Source organism: Adiantum capillus-veneris, chromosome 10 (genome assembly GCF_014529385.1).
Source record: "Adiantum capillus-veneris isolate H3 chromosome 10, ASM1452938v2, whole genome shotgun sequence".
NCBI classification, from domain to species: Eukaryota; Viridiplantae; Streptophyta; class Polypodiopsida; order Polypodiales; family Pteridaceae; genus Adiantum; species Adiantum capillus-veneris.
This window is the reverse complement of record NC_140940.1, coordinates 132656526-132676082: the sequence shown is the minus strand read 5'-3', so window position 1 is coordinate 132676082 and position 19557 is coordinate 132656526. Positions and strand designations below refer to the sequence as shown.

The 19557-nt window shown below is 46.0% G+C and overlaps 1 protein-coding gene across 1 annotated transcript in view; it reads right to left on the bottom strand.

Moving 5' to 3' along the window:
- LOC147449679 (uncharacterized) overlaps positions 1 to 19557 on the bottom strand; it is a 172309-nt gene that overhangs the window by 113503 nt on the left and 39249 nt on the right. Inside the window, exons 2-4 of the mRNA XM_086522055.1 lie at positions 2220 to 2345; positions 1854 to 2083; positions 1532 to 1725 (exon numbers count right to left, since the gene is read on the bottom strand). Coding sequence (XP_086378181.1) covers positions 1532 to 1725; positions 1854 to 2083; positions 2220 to 2308 — 513 coding nt within the window. The 5' untranslated portion in view covers positions 2309 to 2345. The remainder of the gene's footprint in view (positions 1 to 1531; positions 1726 to 1853; positions 2084 to 2219; positions 2346 to 19557) is intronic.

Here is a 19557-nt window from a genome sequence, read left to right as displayed (position 1 = left end):
CAAACCTATAAAGGTGCCCTGGTGTGAATATCCCCTTGGGGCTACTATGCAATATTTAATTATTACAAGCAAAAGTTGGGAAGAAGCTCCGTTTGACGCGTAGTAAAGGGGCGGTGCCACAGTCACCCAAGTGTTGAGAATCCGTAGTGACTGCAGTAAATGCAGTGAACAGGAGCCTATACTCTGCTGGGTCTGGCCTCTTTTTGACAAGGCCTCTGTGCGCCCCCTATTTTGTCGTGGCTGACTGTTGTGCCCAAAAGGCGGAAGACAGAGTGTCAAGGTGCAAAAATAGGTAGCAAGCCAGGAGAAAACAAAAACGCCAGAGGACGCAAGTTGGCATGAGCGCAGGAAACCAGAGAACACAAGCTGAGAGACCAGAGAAACCAGGAAACCAGAGAAGCGATTGCCAGAGAGTGCAGGATACCAGTATTAGGTACTAAAAAACTGTGTAACGTACTGCGTACTGGTTGCCAGCTAGGCTGCGCTGCAGAAGCTACTGTACAAGAGAGCTCTATGCACACAATCGAACTCCGCCACTCCGCATCTCATGCCCCGTTCAGGCACTGCCATCCTGCATGGGTAAAACCCCAATTAATTTGACACTTGGCCCTCACCTTTAAGAGGCGGCTCCCCCACACAGGACGATGACCCCTTGCTCGATCATGTATGGGCTGGTGTGCCCGAACTATAGAACATGGAACATGTCACAGAGTGATGCACGGATTCTAACTATCACATGGACTTGTCCAGACCTGCGGGTCCTGCAAAATCCCTGCACAAATATGCTCAATCTCTTGCAATCTCTCAAACCGTGTGTTGTCACCTCTTTGAAAATGGGACTTACCTCCCATCTTGAACTCCTCTGAGCCCCTATACTCCTAGTGCCATCTTAGGGTCCTTAAGGATCTCCCGATGCACATTTACTGAAACCAACTTCAATATTCCCATTCGTAACCGAAAATGGCCTGAATGATATAAATGACAGGGTTCTCATTTTCATAATGTACCCTGCCTCTTTTCTCGTTTGGTTAGGTTGGCAATAAAAACTGTACACGTGTCTTTGGTTCCTACTAGGCATCTCAAGGACATTGTTGACATCCAACTGTTTATGTCTTTGGCTCCTCCTAGGCATCTCAAGGACATTGTTGACATCCAACTGTTTATGTTTTGAAGTGTTTCTGTTGCAACAAAGGAGGGCTTTCTTGCTCTGTACAAAGGAATCCCAGAGGTCACTCTAATGGCCTACACTAAGGAAAATCATACAAAGCTAAGAGACGAGACACTTCATAATGCGGTGCATCAACTCCTCAATCAAATAGAGCTCCTCTGGCTAATATATCCCCCTAAATATTACATCTGAAGAACAGTCTGAACGATAAGGACTAGAAACTACATTAACTTGAAAACTGAATAAACATCTTCTGCACAGAAACAGATTCCTGCAAAGCTTTATAAACACTCCAATCTGCATAACTACATACTGTCATCAAGTGCTTGTTGAAAGTGCAAAAACCTCTACTGAGGAACATACTTGGATAATGCTCACAGGCCCCCCTCCAAAGTATCGATTATAATTGGCAACAGCTTGTAACACTCTTTGAGCTTCAGGGTCCTCGCTGCGCTCAAAATGTGATGGAATCAGAAGATTAATAGATCGTCGACAGATCGGACATCTGCAGGGCTGGAGAGCTGATGCATGTTCCCAGACACGAAGAATGCAGTCTCCTGGCATATAAAGAGAACACATCTGGCACTCTCATTACTGAATCATATGAACCACAAACACAGGTATCGAAAGTGAATCTTCATCTGTGAGACTGACAGCAGTAAATTGAGACTTCACCCACACTCACCACAGAACCAATGGGCGCAGTTTGCTTGGCAAGGAAAAGTGAAAGAATCATGACAGATGGAGCAGCAATCATTTTGGGGAGGAACAACCATACTTGCAAGAAAACCGCCATTTCCGTCCGCCATGCCAATGGACGTAGATGTCCCTCTGCTCCACATGGAATCCCAAACTCGAGTTACCCAACTCCCAACAGTAAAGAAACCATTCTTTAAAATCTGTAAGCCAAGGGACCTGCCAAAAATAAGGCATCATGAAAACCTACACGATAAACGAACATTTAGAAGTTTGCACTTACAGAGCTCTAGAATTTAGCATAACAATTTCGCAAACCCATCTTATAAAAAACTGGAGTAAGGATCTGACTAACCCCAAGGACGATCTGAAAAACAAAACAATGGGGGCAGCAAAAAGGGCTGCATATATCAATTCATCACCTACACCTTCAATAATGGGCATAGGTATAACCTCCTATGTCAAATCCTTGATATAGAAACTGCAAACCAGCAGGCAAATGTCAGACAATGTAAGAAAAAATGAAGTTGAAGACTTTGTATTTTATTATTATTGTGGTGCTCACTCTTTCTGGACAATATCTTTCAGAAAACTTATTTATGCTAATTCAGTTGCAGCAAAAAGCTCTGCGTCATACATGAGTTTTGTATAGATGTCAAAGGTCTGGCATAAATAATGCTTGGTCAAGCAAATACGATGTGGCCATAACTCAAGACACATACAACATAATGTGTGCACACCCTGGTCCTGCAATTTACCTCATGACTCAATTGGAATCTCCACAAATTCTTACTGCCTATTAAGTTTTGGAGGCTGTTTACAACTAACATCCCTCTTGTTCTTATGGAGCTTGTATTGTCTATCTTACAAGCAGGTAATTGGTGTCAATTGAAATTTCAAATTCCACACCCTTGACGAGTACAAGTCGCATCTTGTTGCAAAGGGTTATGTACAGAAATAAGGTCAAGACTTTGATGCCTTATGCTCCCATTGCACGTGTCACAAAGTGATGACATTGATAAACAACTTTTGGCCTGTACATAGTAGTGGATATATGCATGGGCATGTGTATATAATAATGTGTTTACATGCATTTAAAAGCTTTTCTAATGTGATATTGGGTTTTCAAATGTGGTGGACAATGTATGCATTGTAAGTAGTCATGCTTTTGACATGTTTGTTTGCAGGTATTAATTTGGTGGTCAGAGGGAATGCAAGAGACTAGTTTGAGGGCTTGTGACAGGATGAGAAAGGCAATTGGGACAGGTTTAGGAGATGCTTTTTAAAGCAGTTCGAAAAGGTTATCCCTCACCAAGATGCATGGATGCTTATGCAAGAACATGGGTCTGTTGCAGAATTTTGGTCAAGATCTAGTGATGCTTGGAGAGTTTGGAAAGATGATGTGTTGCATGCGGAAGCCATGTCTAAAGAGGAATTATATTCTGCTTTCACAAATAGCCAAACAATAGAGGCATTCACACACAGCCAGAGTAAAAGTTTAAGAGAAAGAGCCCAATTCCATATGTGAAGCATTGAAGATAGCGCTATGGAAAGAAAGAAAGCTATGTATTGCTACAGGCATGAAGTATCCTTTGCCTAAAGCTAGTATAGATAGTGTGGATGACCTTTATGTGCATAAAGTTACGATTGCAATGCTCATGTTGGCAAGGATAACAGTTTGGAGACTTGTGTAAATAACCATATGCTTCAAGCAAATGTGAATGAAGTATATAAAGCAGTTGTGGAAACCATACACGTGCCTATGGTGCAAAATGGCAAGGACAGAGTAGATAAATGTGAAAGTTTGAGCACTAGCATAGAAAGTGAAGATGATGAGAATGAAATTGAGGATGAGGCGGACTACAATGGTGACACATCTGATGCTGGTGAGAGTTGGTGTGGCGATGTATGCGATGATAACATCGAGTTACAAAGCCGATCAATGAAGGACATGATAGCTTTGCACAAAGAGCTGTGTATGTTTTGGGAAGGAGCTTTGCAGCAACAAGACAGGGATGCTTGCATTGATGATGAGATAATGGGCTATAGTCGTGGATTTTCTACACCAAGTAAAGATGATTAGGAGACAGTGATCCTATGCCAGTACATGTGCTTTACCAAAGCTGGGGATGGGCAACCCTCTAGTGGTTGTGATGCAAAGATATTGGGTCACGAATGCAATAAGAATGAAGATTATGTGTGCAAGGATTTGATGCTAGTGCCATCTCCAAGGGATGTCGGAGATGATACATGCCTTGTGGTTGTTCAGTATAAATATGTTGAGGGTGTGATAGAAAAGGAAGTTGAAGTGACCTTCTACTTGCATGGTGATCTTATGGATGCATTTCACGTGCTTCAGCATATGGTTGGACCAAATCCTTTTATTTGCAAAGATCCTCATTGGCAATTAGCGAGTCTTGGGGTAGGTTGGCATGATGAGGACTTGGTTATGATGTCTTGTGTGACTTTGTATGCATGTTACCAGCTTTTCAAGTGGCACACTTTATGTGGAAGAAGTAGATGCTAGTGATAGTATTTCAAAGGTGCTTTTCCCATTTTGCAGTGGAGTTGTTAGTGGTAGGAATGACGCTCTCTTTTACGCAGGGAATGAAGAGCAATTGATGCATCAGGAAGACGATGTGAGATTTATGATTATCGATGGCATGAGCTCTAGTCATGAGATGCATTTTAAGGTAGATATGATTCCGATTGATTGCGATGGTTTATGGTATGAGATTCCATTTGCCATCCATGTAGAAGATACGTATCATGCTTAGGATCAAGATGGGTGGTGGCGCTATGGCAAGGAAATAGATGCTTTTCTCTTTGGTGTGAGTGATTGAACTCCACAACTGCATCGCATTATCTTTAAGACTGCATAGCATCAGCTACATGTTCAAGCATGCCGCAACACGTCACAAAGTGATGTCGTGGCATGACCTAAAGGATGGACTCCGGTCAGAGAGGGGTCATATCCCTAGTGAAAGATGTGGAAGAAGAATTTTAAAGTCTTGCTGAGTGGCCCAATTTTAAAAGTTCAGCTCCTACCAACTTATGGGACCCTATCCGATGGGGCCTAAGGGACACAAGGAATAAAAAGCACTTGCATGAAGGCTGATGATGTGGCAGTTGTACGAATGCCCACATTTTACGTTGCTAACGTGGCAGGCCGTACGGTATTCCGCAAAACGCGCTGGCAGCTTTAGTGCTAGCTTTTGGGGGTTTAGTGCTTTTGAGGAAAGTGCTTTTGGGGCTCAGCTTTTGGACATCCCTTGTAATCTTTATAAGAGCCCCTGCAGCCTCACTTGCAGAGCATCACGATGCAAAGTCTGAGAGCACATTACCCTCGGAAGTTGTACTTTGCAGCGAGCAATAGTAAGAAATACCGAAAGGGACGCCAGTCTTTGGGGCCCGTGCTTCTGGGCACGGAACTCTGCCATGCACTCTCTCTCTCTCTCTCTCTCTCTCTCTCTCTCTCTCTCTCTCTCTCTCTCTCTCTCTCTCTCTCTCTCTGCGCGCAGCGCTCCCTACACGTGGCCCTGCACACCAGCAGGCCATGAAAATCTGCTGCTCGCACGGGACTCCATGAGCTGCCTGCTGCTCGCCACAGTCCTCGACAGCCCAGCACCCCTACGCAGCATGCTATGCAGCACACCTGCCCGCCATTGCCCCCGCCAGCCCTGTTACACTGCGCAGAACTGCCGTGGACACCTGTGCGCAACACTACAGCAAGGGTGAACCCCATATGAATGAGTGAACCAGTCAACCTACGAGTTTCAAGAAGTGGTTTCTCCGTGCGATCGTCACCGACAAGAAACATGCCAAATGCAAAGGATAAACAAACACCCCCATCCAAGATGGATACAGGTAGAGATACAAATACAGGGACAGATAAAGACACAGAAGACATCAAAAATCTTGCACTAAAGAACCAGGAATTGGAGCACACATTCTAAATACAGAATCTGAAAATGCAACAGCAAGATGAGAAAATTCAGTCCCTGCAAGATGCATTAAACAAACAGGTCTCCAATGTGCAAGACGCTCTAGCTACACACGACGAGAAGCTTGCACACATCAGTGATAATGCAACAGGAAATACGACCTCCTGGGCACATGTAGTAAGAAGTACTCCAAATGCCATTCCGCAGACACATGAGACATATGCAAATGTAGATGACACAGAGTATAATGAGCGAGAGAAACGCGGTATGAATATTGTGATCCGAGGCATACCCAAATCTGACAATGAGAAACTACTCATGTTGAATGCGGAGGTCACGGACCTCCTTGCAAACACATTTGGCATGCATGATGTAGTGGTGTATGGGGCACACCGTGTGGGTAAGCAGAGACCTGAGAACAATCACGCAATTGTATGCACAATGTTGGATGCACGTAAAAGAGCCATCATACTCGAAAATGCTCGCATTTATCTAAGGGACAGCCCAATTTACATCACTGAAGACAGGACACCCGCAAAACAAAAGGAAAGAAGACAGGCATATGAAGAACGAATGAAAAAGAACACCACCCCCACATGGGCAACACCACCAAAAGCATGACAAGGGGAAACCCATGGGACCACGAACATACACATCACAAGTTGGAATTCCCGAGGTTTCCCTTGGCACAAAGGGGAAGGATTGACAGAGGTTCTACCAGAAGCAGACATACTTTTTCTACTTGAAACGTGGGAACAAGACACATGTAGACTGCCAAGTATTCCAGGATATATTACACACTCGGTTTGGTGGCCTGTTACTAAGATGCGCGGGCAAGGGGGTGTTGCTATAATGTACAAGGAGGAAATGCAAAATCAAGTTAAGATATGCAAGATAGATGAACACAAACGATACATATGGGCTGAGATTTGTACATATGGGATATCGATGTTCATTGCGGGATGCTACATCCCACATCGGGAATCTCCATTCTATGATTTGCATAATCTCTCCAAGAATGACCCTTTTGCCGACCTATATACAGATATTGCAACCTACACACCACAGGGGGCAGTGATGAAACTCGGGGATCTTAATGCTCGCATAGCCAACATACACGTTCAATTGGTTGACTACTCAACCCATCCCGCCGACAAAGATGGCAATCTTGTATTAGATGCAATATGGGATAGATGCTCATGCGATCACCTCGTGAATGAACAAGGTTCGGCTTTGATATCCATGATGAATTCTATGCAACTTGTAGTCATGAATGGCACCAAGAAATTTGCAAGCTCCAGAACATACACATGCTATACATCAAACCATGGAAGAAGCACTAATGACTATGCGTTAGTTAGCCACAATGCATTGGATTTAATTGGACACTTTAAAATTGGGGCTCGGTCACCGAACTCGGACCATACTCCAATCCATGTATGTCTAGACCTCCCACACATGCGTACACAACGCATCCAAAAGGCGACAAGTTGGGCATATCGAATGCAAGCCACAAAGAAATTCGATTATGCCACTTTTCTGGACAGCCTATTGAGTAGCCAATGCATGTCCCAAAACATTTCAGAAAATTGGGCTACCTTTCGTCAACCAATAGAAGAGGCTGCAGAGGTCACTATGGGGCGATCTAAAAGAAATCACCAACAAGTGAAAGGTCTCCCTCGTAACCCATGGTTTGATGCAGAATGTAAAGCAGCCAAACGCAAGTTAAAGTGCTTCAATAAGTCCACGAAGGAGTGGGAAAGTGCAGCCAAGGAATACAGGATGCTGAAAAGGAAAAAGAGAAGGATGCATGAACTTTTGAAGGAGGAGCAAGAGGTGATCAGATTTAAGAAAGAGCCCAAGAAAGTATGGCGCAACATGAAAGGAAAAAAGGAGGATATAATGGGAAATTTCAACATGGACGAAATGTATGTATATGCACAAACACTCTATGCTCCCACCGATGCTCAAATAATGATGAATGCTGAAATTCAGGTTGACACTAAGGAACCTAGAACTTTTGCAGTGGCTTTGAGAGGTTTGAAAAAACTAGCCACTGAAAAGGCCTCTGACATTTTGCACTTCAACTCCGAAATGCTGAAATGATCGGGCAATGAAGCCAAGAAATGGATACACTACATGATGAATCAAGCTATCCACCAAGGCATGCCTGAAGATTGGCAAGAGAATTGGGTCAAAGCTTTGTTTAAAGGCGGAGACCGTAACCTACTCACGAATTACCACACCATCATGGTGGGCTCTTACATGGCAAAACTTTTTGCGAGCCTCATAGAAAAGGATATTAGCACATGGGCTGAAAATAGTGGAAAGAGGGCTCTCGGTCAAGCAGGTTTTAGAGCAAAACATAGTACCATAGATCACTTGATTACAATCCGGATTATGATGGAAGAGGCGCGACTCAAAGGGGAAACTATGTACGGTACCTCGTCATAGGGTTATGGTCCTGCATGGAGACCATTGGGGTTCCCATACACTTGAGGGTTGCGGTGGCCCGCCTATACCATGAGGTTCGATGTAAACCGAAAACGCAAACAGGCTTCTCCAAAGAGTTCATTAGCACAATAGGGGTCAAACAAGGATGTCCTCTGTCCCCAACATTATTTGGGCTATGCATAGATGAGCTTGAGGACTTTATCTGCCAAACGACGCAAGATAATGGAGATGCACCAAACATAGGTCTCATTACTTTGCTACTACTCATTTATGCTGATGATGTGGTTCTTTTAGCGCATAGCATCTCTCTCTTGCAAAAACTTTTGGATGCGGTACATACTTTCTGCGAAGCCACAGGACTTTCAGTGAATGTCACGAAAACAAAATGTATGGCGATTTGTACACACAAATCAAAGGATCAGACCGCCCTTATGTATGATGGGCAAGAGATTCAAGCAGTGGACAGCTTTAAATACTTGGGCATCATTATACCCTCGAATCATAGATGGGGGCAATGTGCAAAAACAAGAATTGAAGCAAGACAAGCAAGGTATTACGAGTTTGAAAACATGTGCAAACAAAGCGTCACTAGAAGGTGGGAAATAAAGTCCATGGCTTTCAATGCGTGCGTGGTCCAAACGCTTTTGTATGGGGTAGAGGTATGGGGACCCAACACATGGAATGACATTGAGAAAATTCAGAAAAAGTTCTTATGTAGACATATGGGGATAAAAACCACAACACCATACTCAGTGATGCTATTGGAGACTAGACAAAGACCATTGGAAATGCTTGCCTTGCAAAGAATGCATAGATATCTCTTGAAGGTGAAGCTGATGCCTCATAACCGTTTGCCTCACATAGCATGCGAGGTAGGATGTAAGCCGCAAAAGAACCACAAAAGCAAGTTTCTCACCCCTAGCCTTGTTGAGGACATCAAGAAATGGTTCTCTAAATGGAATGTGGGAGCACATGTGGACATGCATGTAGAGGCAGGTACCGAGCATGAGCACGAGCTGAATTTTGAACTACAATTACTTGAGGCCCTCCACAGCAAATGGAAGAATGCAATGCACAGGTCCAAGTTTGAATACTATTGCAAGCACATAAACACGAGATACTGGGAAGAGTACAAGACCGGGGAAACCCAAATACATATCAAGACACCCATGTCTTGCCGTGCGAGACGGGCCATCCCAAAATTCTTCAGAGTCATCTTCAGAAACTGCCACTTCCTGACTTGCAATTGGCATATCATCATTCAACAAAGAATCAAAGAAAGCATGGTCGTCTTCAGACTAAGAATCTGCAACTATGTCCTTATGTCTGTTTGGAAACGAAGTATCACTTCGAAAAACTTATTTCTTAAAATCATCTTTGTCTTCAAGAATTGATTCGGGAGTAATTAATGAATTCAAAAATTCATAATTTAGAATTTATCCATCTGCATCAAAAATTATATTCTCTTCATAATTGTTGGACGGGAAGCTACTCACACACCCATGAAGTGTATGCAAACACTACAGAGATCAACATAATGTCAATCGAGGACACAGATGACACGATAGGCACACAGAGGAAATCTCTTAAGCTTGTCGTAGAAAAGATGCGGTCCGGGCATCGGCATCAACCAGGAGACAGATCCCCAAGTGAGAAATCCATGCTGAACACCGGCTCTGCTAAGTAAGAATCAAACTGCTAGCCACACTACGTGAGAACACGAGCATGACCAAAGACAGTGTGCAGGTGACTCAGGTGGTCGCAAAGGACAGCGAATACATAACGGATCATGACCCATAGTAGCTAGCCAAGTCCCAACTGGAAGTCCGGCATGTGCAATCATCCACATGAAAAAAGAAATACGACGAGCCGCATGTAAATCCCAGATGGCTGACCAGAACTGCTGCAGATAGGCATGGGAGAGACCTGAATGTAACCAGAAACGCATACGAGTGGACTGCTCTGGGTGCTGTCTCATCAATGCTAATCTTCCAATTTTGACAGTGTACTCAAAGAATGATACAGGTGCACCGGTGGAGTTAGAGTGAGGCCAATGCCACTCTCCTGGGTCCCAATAAAGCTGAGATACCTCCCACACCCAAAGCCTCCAAAGTGCTGCATCAGCGGAAGCGAAACAGGGGTCAACACAACGACGCTTCCCGCGGGAGCCAACTACTCGTATGGCCTCCCATCGAGAGCCGGGGTAGACAAGGTGTGGAGAGGTGGTAGCATATGTCAATCTAGCATGAATCCCCTGAGAGTAGTCAGTATCAACTGTGAACAGCATGGTGTCCAAACGAACTAATAAGAGAGTGCTCTAAGCAAAGAGACCTTCCCAGCCACTATGTGGAGGCATCTGAACCGTGCCTCGCATGACTGCGTCCCATTGTGAAGGAATGGCGGAGTCAATCTCAAGCAGTCTGTCTGTTACCCCGCGACCAATGTCATAATGTTCTGCCACAAAATCTGCATCAAGCATACGTGCCTCATGAAACAACCGCATAGAGGCAGCAGGGCCAGTGTCCCAAGCAGCCCAATCAATGTGAGTCTCCAAGCTGACGTGGTGGATTAACCGAAGAATCAAGAATTGCACCATTCCAAATGAGAGGCTGGCGCTCAATCTCCTCACAACATGAGGGAGGTGAGCGTATGATAGCCCGTCGTATGGAAACCCAAATCTGAAGGAGCGATCGGATGGAGGGTGAGAGAGTGTTGGTGAACAAGGGAGCATCCGTAAAGAGAAAACGATACCCTGTATGCCAAGTATGACCATCTCTAGTACCGAGGCGTGGAGTCGCTGTGGAAAGAGCGGCCTGAAGAAGCATCTTCCAAGGTTCTTGGCCGGGAAAAAGACCCCGAACAATAAGCTTGGTAAGAAGGGCGCGGCTCTGTAATTCTGGATCAATAATGCCAAGGCCTCCCGCTGACCTAGGACGAATAATCGTGGACCAGCGAACTCGAGCACGAGTATCAGTAGTCCCATCTGTGCCACTCCATAAAAAGTTCCGCACTAGTCTGCGGAGCTAAGCTATCACACCAGAATGTAGCATCCAACAAGAGACCGTATACCATACTGTAGCCAGAATGACCTGGTTGGCGACCAATGCACGGCCAGTCAACGACAGATGACGTGAAGACCAATGACATAGCTTCCTGCGAATAGACTGTAGTACGGGTGCAAACTGCTGCTATGAGGAAACGTCAAATCCAACCTGAAAGCCCAGGTATCTGCATGTCTGACCCGGCTGCAGCCATGTGAAACCATCAATTACCCCCCAAGTAGGTATGTCATCACTTGCCAACCAGTAACCCATAGGATTTATGCTAGTTAATGCGTGCACCACTGGCAATGCAAAAAACCTCCAGGGCCTCCCGCATGGCATCAAGAGCTGGTAGCAAATAGCGCAACATCAGCATAGTGTCATCAGCAAACTCCTGATCGATAAGGTCCGGAGCTGAAGGTACTGGCATGGTCAAGCCACGAAATGCATGACTCTAAGCACGAAGAAAGTCGGACATAGTCTCTCCTACAAACAGATACAGATATGCTGCTAAAGGACATACCTGACGGACAGATCGAGAGAACTCAAAACTGCGACTAACACGACCATCAATAGTAATAGCACTGCTGGCAGTCCTGAAGAGAGCGGAAATGCCTGAGATCCATCTCGAAGGGAACCCCATCCTGGCTAATGATCCTTCTAGAAAGTCCCACTCAACACGATCGTATGCTTTCTCGAAGTCAAGGATGAAAAAAGCGAGAGGTTCAGAAGATGATCTGGCCCACTCTACTGCCTCATAAAAAGTGAAGATATTATCCAGTATGCATCGATCCATGACAAAGCCTGTCTGAGAAGTATGAATAATATCTGGTAAGAACGGTCGCAAGCGATGGCTGATCAGTAACGCTAATATCTTATAGACCGAAGGGAGTAGGGTAATAGGTCTCCACTGGCGGAGCTGAGTGGTGTCACCCCCTTTCGGAATAAGAGATATGAGACCTGAACAAAGATCCGGATGCATATAGCCTGATGCAAAGATGTCCTGACAACCGCGAAGCAGTGGTATATGCAATACATCCCAATAAGTCAAAAAGAAATCTCTAGTGAGGCCATCCTCTCCTGGACAGGAAGATGGATCTAGACTCTCGATAGCAGTATAAAGCTCTGCAAGTGTGAATGGAGCCAACAAGATCTCTGCCATAGTGTCTGTACAACGGCGTCAGGTGTGATGCCAGATCTGCTCATGGCAAGTAAAACCTCAGTAGTGCATACATCAGCAGTGAACAATGCCTCAAAATAATCTGCAAACATATCAAGAATAACATCAAGATGCATATGTAGTGTTCCCTGAACATCGCACAAAGTCCGAAGGGTGGTGCCACGAGGGCGCTCTTTATGCGCAGCGAAGAAGTCCTTATTCATTCGATCAGCTTTAGCTATCCAATGTGATACTGAAGCATGATGAGTGAACTCAGACCTAGCCTCCTGTACGCGACGAATTTCCACTGTGAGCTCTATCTGTCTAGCAGCGAGATAAGCATCTTGAGGCCACTCCTCAAGCAAGCGCTGTGTGGAACAAAGAGGAATGTGGAGATCAGACTCGCGTACTCTCAACTGACGATGAATAATAGCAGCCTGATCACGGCAGTAAATACTAGACTGAGTAATGCAATGGGCAATGAACTCTCCAGGGGGACCACAATAAGAAGCACCCGTGGACCACAAGTCACGAATCTGCTGCTGCAAAACTTCAGTGGTGAGAACACTGTCAGGGATGCGGCAGCCTTGTCTCTGTGCAGAGGATCTAGTGAAGGAGATAAACAATGAGATGGGTAAATGATCTGAGAGGCTGGTCCCTCGCCAAATAGTAGTAAATCTACCTAGAGCTGCTGCCCAAGGGCCAATGTAAAAACGATCAAGTCGCTCTAATAATCTTCCGTGTTGTCTCTGAAACCCCCACGAGTAATGAAGTGTAGCAGGGTGGTGACCAAAAGAGGGTATGTGCCAGGCGTCAACACCTTGAATAGCTAGAAGAAATCGATCCCAAGCTGGCTGCTCATCGGGAGAAATGGATGATAGAACTGGAGGTGTGATGGATCGCCAATCAGAGTCGCTCTCGACGTTGTTGAAGTCGCCTCCAACAACCCAAGAGTCTACCGCAGGTAGAACAGCAGCCAAGGAGGACCAAAAAGTAGCTCTCTCCCGAGGAGTAGTGGGTGCATAGACTGACATAAAACCAACGATAGAGTCCCGAATCCGAATAGAAACATAGACTGCTCTGCCAGCGACAAGGGTGCCATGCTGCTGAATTGATGCCAAGTAACGTGGCCCCACTGAAATGCATACACCGCAACTCTGTCCATGAATGCCCAGAGCAAGCTCCCAAAAAGTGTGAGCGCCCGAGGGCATGAGATTACCAAAGGGAGTGGCAATCTTATGCTCCTGTACTAGTAATATATTCACAGTGCCTACTACATGAGCGTGTAAATCTCTGCGAAGTAAAAGCTTTCGTGAACCTCTTACCCGAGAAGTCTGTAAACCATTAGCATTCCAAGAAACTACATGTAAATCCATAGTCTGCATGAAAGAAGTGGTAAAGCATCTGACTAACTGCGCATCTTCTTGGAGGCAGCTGGGCCATCCAAGGGGTGAGCTTCGGGCGGTAGGAAAGCAACCTGCAAGCCCTCTCTAAAATATGGTGTCTCATTGCACCAATTGCGGACCTCAGCTTGTTTACATTGCATTACCGATGTTGCAGCTTTGACACCCCAAATGCGCATAGACATAGGAAGCACCACATCTGAGGATACATGAATGATCATAGGCAATGAATAGCAAGCATAAACATCACTCCATTCCATAGCACCAATACATGAAGGGAAGTGTGGAGACAATACATCCGGAGCGGTAGTAGACAACCATAAATGAAGCTGAGCCATAGTTTGTGCATGCACAAAATGCAGAACCTGATCCGCGGACCAGTCCTGAGCTGCATGGAATGGAAGGAAAAAGGAATGTGTAGGCTGAGAGCGACTGCCTATTAAAGAGGGAACACAACCTGGCTCGTGATGCATAAGGTAGAGCTGCACCCGCAATGGTCCTTCTGAGTCACCGCACATTTCAGCCCGATGAGTGCCCCAGGCAAGAGGGCAAGAGCTGAGAAAACTGCGTGGGACGTAAGTATGAGCGGCTGAGGGAGGGGGTGGACCAGAAGGTGGAGGGGGGGGAGTAAGGGCGAGAGGGAGAGGAGGAAAAGGGAGAGGTAATAGCGGTGAAAGATCCATCTGCATGGGAATAGGGACCTCGGGGAGAGGGGAAGGAGTGGGCGGGGGAATGGCAAGTGAAGGAGGAGCTCGTAGCAGAGGTAAGTGATCCTGTGCTGAAGAAGAAGAATGGCGAGGAGAAGCAGGGGGTAAGGGGGTGGTGGAAACTTGAGAGGGAGCAGGAGAGGTAACACTGGGGGCTGCATGCGTTGTAGGTTGTTGACGAGGACGGAAGGAATGATTACGACCCACTGTCTTCCATGCAGCCTCAATAGGAGCTAAAGCAGAGGGAGGAACATGGAGGGTCGAAGCTCGAGGAGCACCCGCGGGCTGCTGAGGTGCTCGAGTAGTAGTAGGAGGAACCGGCTGTGGACGCTGACCACGTGGCTAAGCATGAGTGCCACGAGCCGGCTGTTGTTGTCGCCGATGGCGTGGTAGGGTGGGGCAATCTCGTGCCAAGTGTCCCATCTCGTGACAACGTAAGCACTGTCCTGGGCGGCCAGTGACTACCATGCGGCAAGAGTAGTCTCGATCACGCACAGCCACAGTAACTGTATCTGGTAATGAAGTATCCCCAAACACCAGGACCTGAATGCGAGGTGGACCAGATGAGAAGATGTAGGATCCTGGAACTACTGTGCCAAAATGAGCAACAATCATCTGAAAGAGATGCTCATCAATAAAATGGAGGGGCATATCCGGGAAGGAGAGCGTCAGAGGGAATCTGGGAATAAGATGTCGACTGTCAAACTCCTCAGTAGTAAACTCGGGATACCACCTCGTCAAGTATATCATTCTGCGATCAGAGAATATCGGAGAGCGAGCCAGGAGGGCTGAGGCAGTGGCGGGATCTGAAAGACGTACCATGAATATGCCCCTGCCAAGGAATGTAAGCTCCGAGACCCGTCCCCGAGTAGTGCCCAATGCAGTCTGACACCAATCACGTATAGAAGAGCAAGGTGGAGACTGTCCAATCATCCGGCCAACCCAGGCATGCTGTGCCAAGTGTTGAATTTTGGAGTCAATGCGTGTCAACAGGTCGCCAATACAATCGACGCGACAGGCAAGTGGTGATGGAGCGCCGTGTGTAGCACTCAAGACCGGCAAAGCTGCCATAAAGAATGGGTGAGACTGGCAAACGAGAAAAGCAAGACCCGAAGTGAAGCTTGGACTCTTTCTCTCTCTCTCTCTTTCTCTCTTTCTCTTGCAGACGGTAGAAAGAAGCGCACAGTTAAGGTTTGGCACAGTTAGGGTTTGCGGGCTGTTAGGGTTTCGGAAATTAGGGTTTCACGGAATTAGGGTTTGCAGATGGGGCTGTTAGGGTTTCACGGAATTAGGGTTTGTAGAGGTGGGCTGCAGGTACTCGGAGGCGGTGACGCGCAGGACAGGCAAAGCGAGCGCGGCAGCAGTCTGCAGGCAGATCGCGCGGCAGAAGTCAAAGCTCGCGCGGCGGCAGGCTGCAAGCAGACAGGTACGCGGCGGCAGGCGACAGACAGGCGGGTACGCGCATCTCTCGCCCTCTCTCTCTCTCTCTCTCTCTCTCTCTCTCTCTCTCTCTCTCTCTCTCTCTCTCTTCAATGATTTTGCAGTTTTTGTTCGTGTATTGCTATTGATTTCTCACTCGCAGTGTCCAGGCTTGTAGCAGTGGTAACAGAGCTCAAAAGATTCTTCTTTTACAAAACATTCAATCCCTTCTGCAGCACACATAAGTTCTCGAGGAGAATCTGACAAAGCAAGCAAGATTTTGTTTGTCAAAGACTCTTCGTGTCCCTACCCCGGACTTAGTAGTGACTCCCGACCTTAGTCCATCGCGCATCAGCCGCGCTACCGTCCTCATCGCTCTGTCTTAAGGGGCATAAGCCATAAAGAACCCAAGAGCACACATGGGTTCTCATGTAGAATCTGACAAAGATAACATCTCTCAGTGAGCAGGCGAAGAAAAGTTGGAATCCGACGCAAGAACTGAAGAAAAGAATAAAGGATCGAGCAAATTTTCATCGAGGAAGTTTGCAAGAGGGGAGTACAAACGTCAACTTTGGTTCACAAGTGTGTGGAAAGATTGATGAAGTACTCCCAGATCCCAAAATATGTGAAGCGTTTGAAGACTTACCCAATGGATGAGATTCACAAGAGTTGGTTAGACGCCATTGATTCTCCTCTCAGGTAAGAGGAAAGCTGAAAGGACATACGAGTGCAGAAAAGCAGAAATTGTACTCACCGAAAGAGCTGGACAAAGCTCTTGACAAGAAGATAAACCAAATAATGAAAGGCTTGAAGCACTCTCGGAAGAAGAAGAAATCGGCAGATTCCCAAGGTATTTGGGCCGGCAGTTGACTTTCGAGGTGGCAAGCAGATCCAAGAAGCATGTTCATTTCGAGGATGACCTAGATTTTTCTTCGTCTTCAGAGAGTTCCGACAGTTTGTCATCCTCTAGTTCCAGTGAGGATGAGAAAAGGCACACGGAGAAAAAAGAAGAAAAGCAACAAAAGCAGATTTTTGAAAAGTTCTAGATGGAATGGGAGGCCATATAGCAATTCGGAGGAGAGAGCTTTTCCTCTTCTAACAGTGAACAGATGAGCAAGAAGACCAAGGAGTTCAAGGAAGGGGATCACGCCATCAGGTTTGAGACGTTTTTAGGCTGCCTCGTGGAGAGTACCTGTAGGACCAACTCCTGCATGCGTTGGTCCCTCTGCGCCTCTCGCTCTAACTCCATAGCCGCTCGCTTTTCTTCGGCCGCTATGTGCTGAGCCTCGCGTGCTTGCTCACGCTGGAGTTGAAACCGGCCCGTAGGGCGGTAGACTTTAGCTTTCACCCAATTCTTTACTTGATAACTTTACTTGACTTTACGACAAAGAGGAAAACTTCACGAATAAACATGTGACTGGAATGAACACTTCAAACAAAGCATGGCTTGGCCGCTAGAGTGCTACCAAGCAGACAATGACACCCTGTTGGCCCCATGGACTGGTGCCCCTTCTATTATTCTTTATTCTTATATCTCTCTCTAGTGTCGCGACAGATTCTAGACTTGGGGTGCCCAAGCCTGTAACATGTGGCTGGCACGCCAGGTGCTTGGTATTGCTTGGTACTGAGAGGCTCCTTGCTCTGCTCCTCTGGTCTCTTCAAGCCATAGTAACAGGGAATGGCCGTTTTCAGGTCTCTGTTCCCCGTTCCCATTCTAAGTTCGCGTTCCGAATCACCGTTCCGTGTTTCAAATGTGAGTATCAGTAACAAGGAATGGCATTTTGTGGCAGCTGCCGAACCGCGTTCCCCGTTCCGGTTTCCCATTCCTAGAAACTATGCTTCGGGCGCCCCAAGGCTTGTATTTATAGGTGTCTAAGGCTCGGTCAAGCAGCATAAGGACAGCCCCCACGACCTGGAATTAGAGTCATTTTAATAATAAAAATGCTCTGTAAGAGGTGGTTCACGTGCGGTAAGGAAAATAGTCCATATGCGGTGAAGATGCTTATGCTTGGTATTGGGTACAAATGCTAATACTAGAGGGTTGTGCAATTAGAAGGTATGCAGCTACTCTAAGTGCCTAGATATGCACGTCTTGCGTACAGGCTCACAAAGGTGCCAAAACACTTCCTAGGCTGACCTAAACCCTCGAAATAGAAGTTACAGCTTGTCCACATGCACATAGGAAAAGATGTGCACGTGAAAAATGGTTTCTCCTACCACAATGGAGACGTGGATTGGTGGTGAAGCAATATCTGGTAATATGTGCCCTCTTTCGAAATTCATAGCATTTCTTGGTTGAGCTAGATGAGGATGAAGCTATATTGGAACTAGCTGAAGTATTTGATGTAGAGTCTACATTGGATGTAGTTGCATATGTTCCTTGCCCTCCCCTTTCGAAGCACAACTTTCTTGAGTCTTTTATACGCTTTTAGAAATGAGTTAACTCCATCGTGCAATGAGGGTTAAGGTTCCTTTTTTCTTTGACTTTGACCTTGCTATTGAAGCTATTTGGAAATGCTTTCAAAAGGATAGCTACTATGTCTTCTTGGCTTTGGATGCAAGTTAATTGACTAAATGTATTCTTGAGTCTATGGTTCGAAGTAGCTAAGTTTTCATCCTCCACGAAGTTGCATGTTACCCTATACCTTGATGAATCTAGGATAAGCCCAAATTCACCTTGAAAGGAACAGTTAAATCGGCGAGTCACCTGACGAGGCAATGCAAACACCATAACAACACTAAATTGAACTAAATATAGGAGATTAAACTTGAAACTAACACTGTAGATAAGAAACATAGAGTGTTGGAATTCCACTCTCAGCACTGTCGTGGCTACAATTGTTTTGTGTGCTCACACACGTGACACAATCTCTGAGGCGTTATCTAAGTGCTTGTAACGGGACGGACACCACGTGCCAACGGAAAAGAACAGACAGAACAACTTTAAACACTTCAAATAACAACTGAACTAAAAGAGATGCACGACACACAAAACGCGGAGTGGCGAAGTTCCACCCCAAGAGAGCACTCGCCCCAAAACATGGCAACCCTTTTGGTATTCGTTTGTATTGCTTCAACATGGTACAACTCCCATGGCTTTGCTCTATATCTCTCGCAGGTAGATTGCTAGAGTGAGAGTGTCAGGTGCAGCGAAATGAATGTTTGAACTTTACTCAAGATGAGTGCTCCGAACTATGCTCAAGGTTCCTTTTGTTCTTATGGAAGGGAGAGCCTTCCGTTCTTAATGAGAGAGTGCAATGATCATTAACAAAGTGAATGGACACCGTGCGTGAATGTATGAGATTGAGAGATAGAGAAGAGAATACGACACCAGAGACGTTGTAAAACCCTCCTCCGAAGGCCCCACTCTCGTCGGCGAGAGTGGTCTACTATTGATTGCACAAATTGGTACAGACTGAATGCATATGACTGATGCAAGTCTAGGCTAGACCGATGACGACAACAGGGATGTCGACACCGACCTAAGGGCTAAAATCTGCAATCTTTTATCTGCTGTCCAAAAACGCTATGGGCTGAAATTTGATGTTGCCGAAAACGCTAAAGAA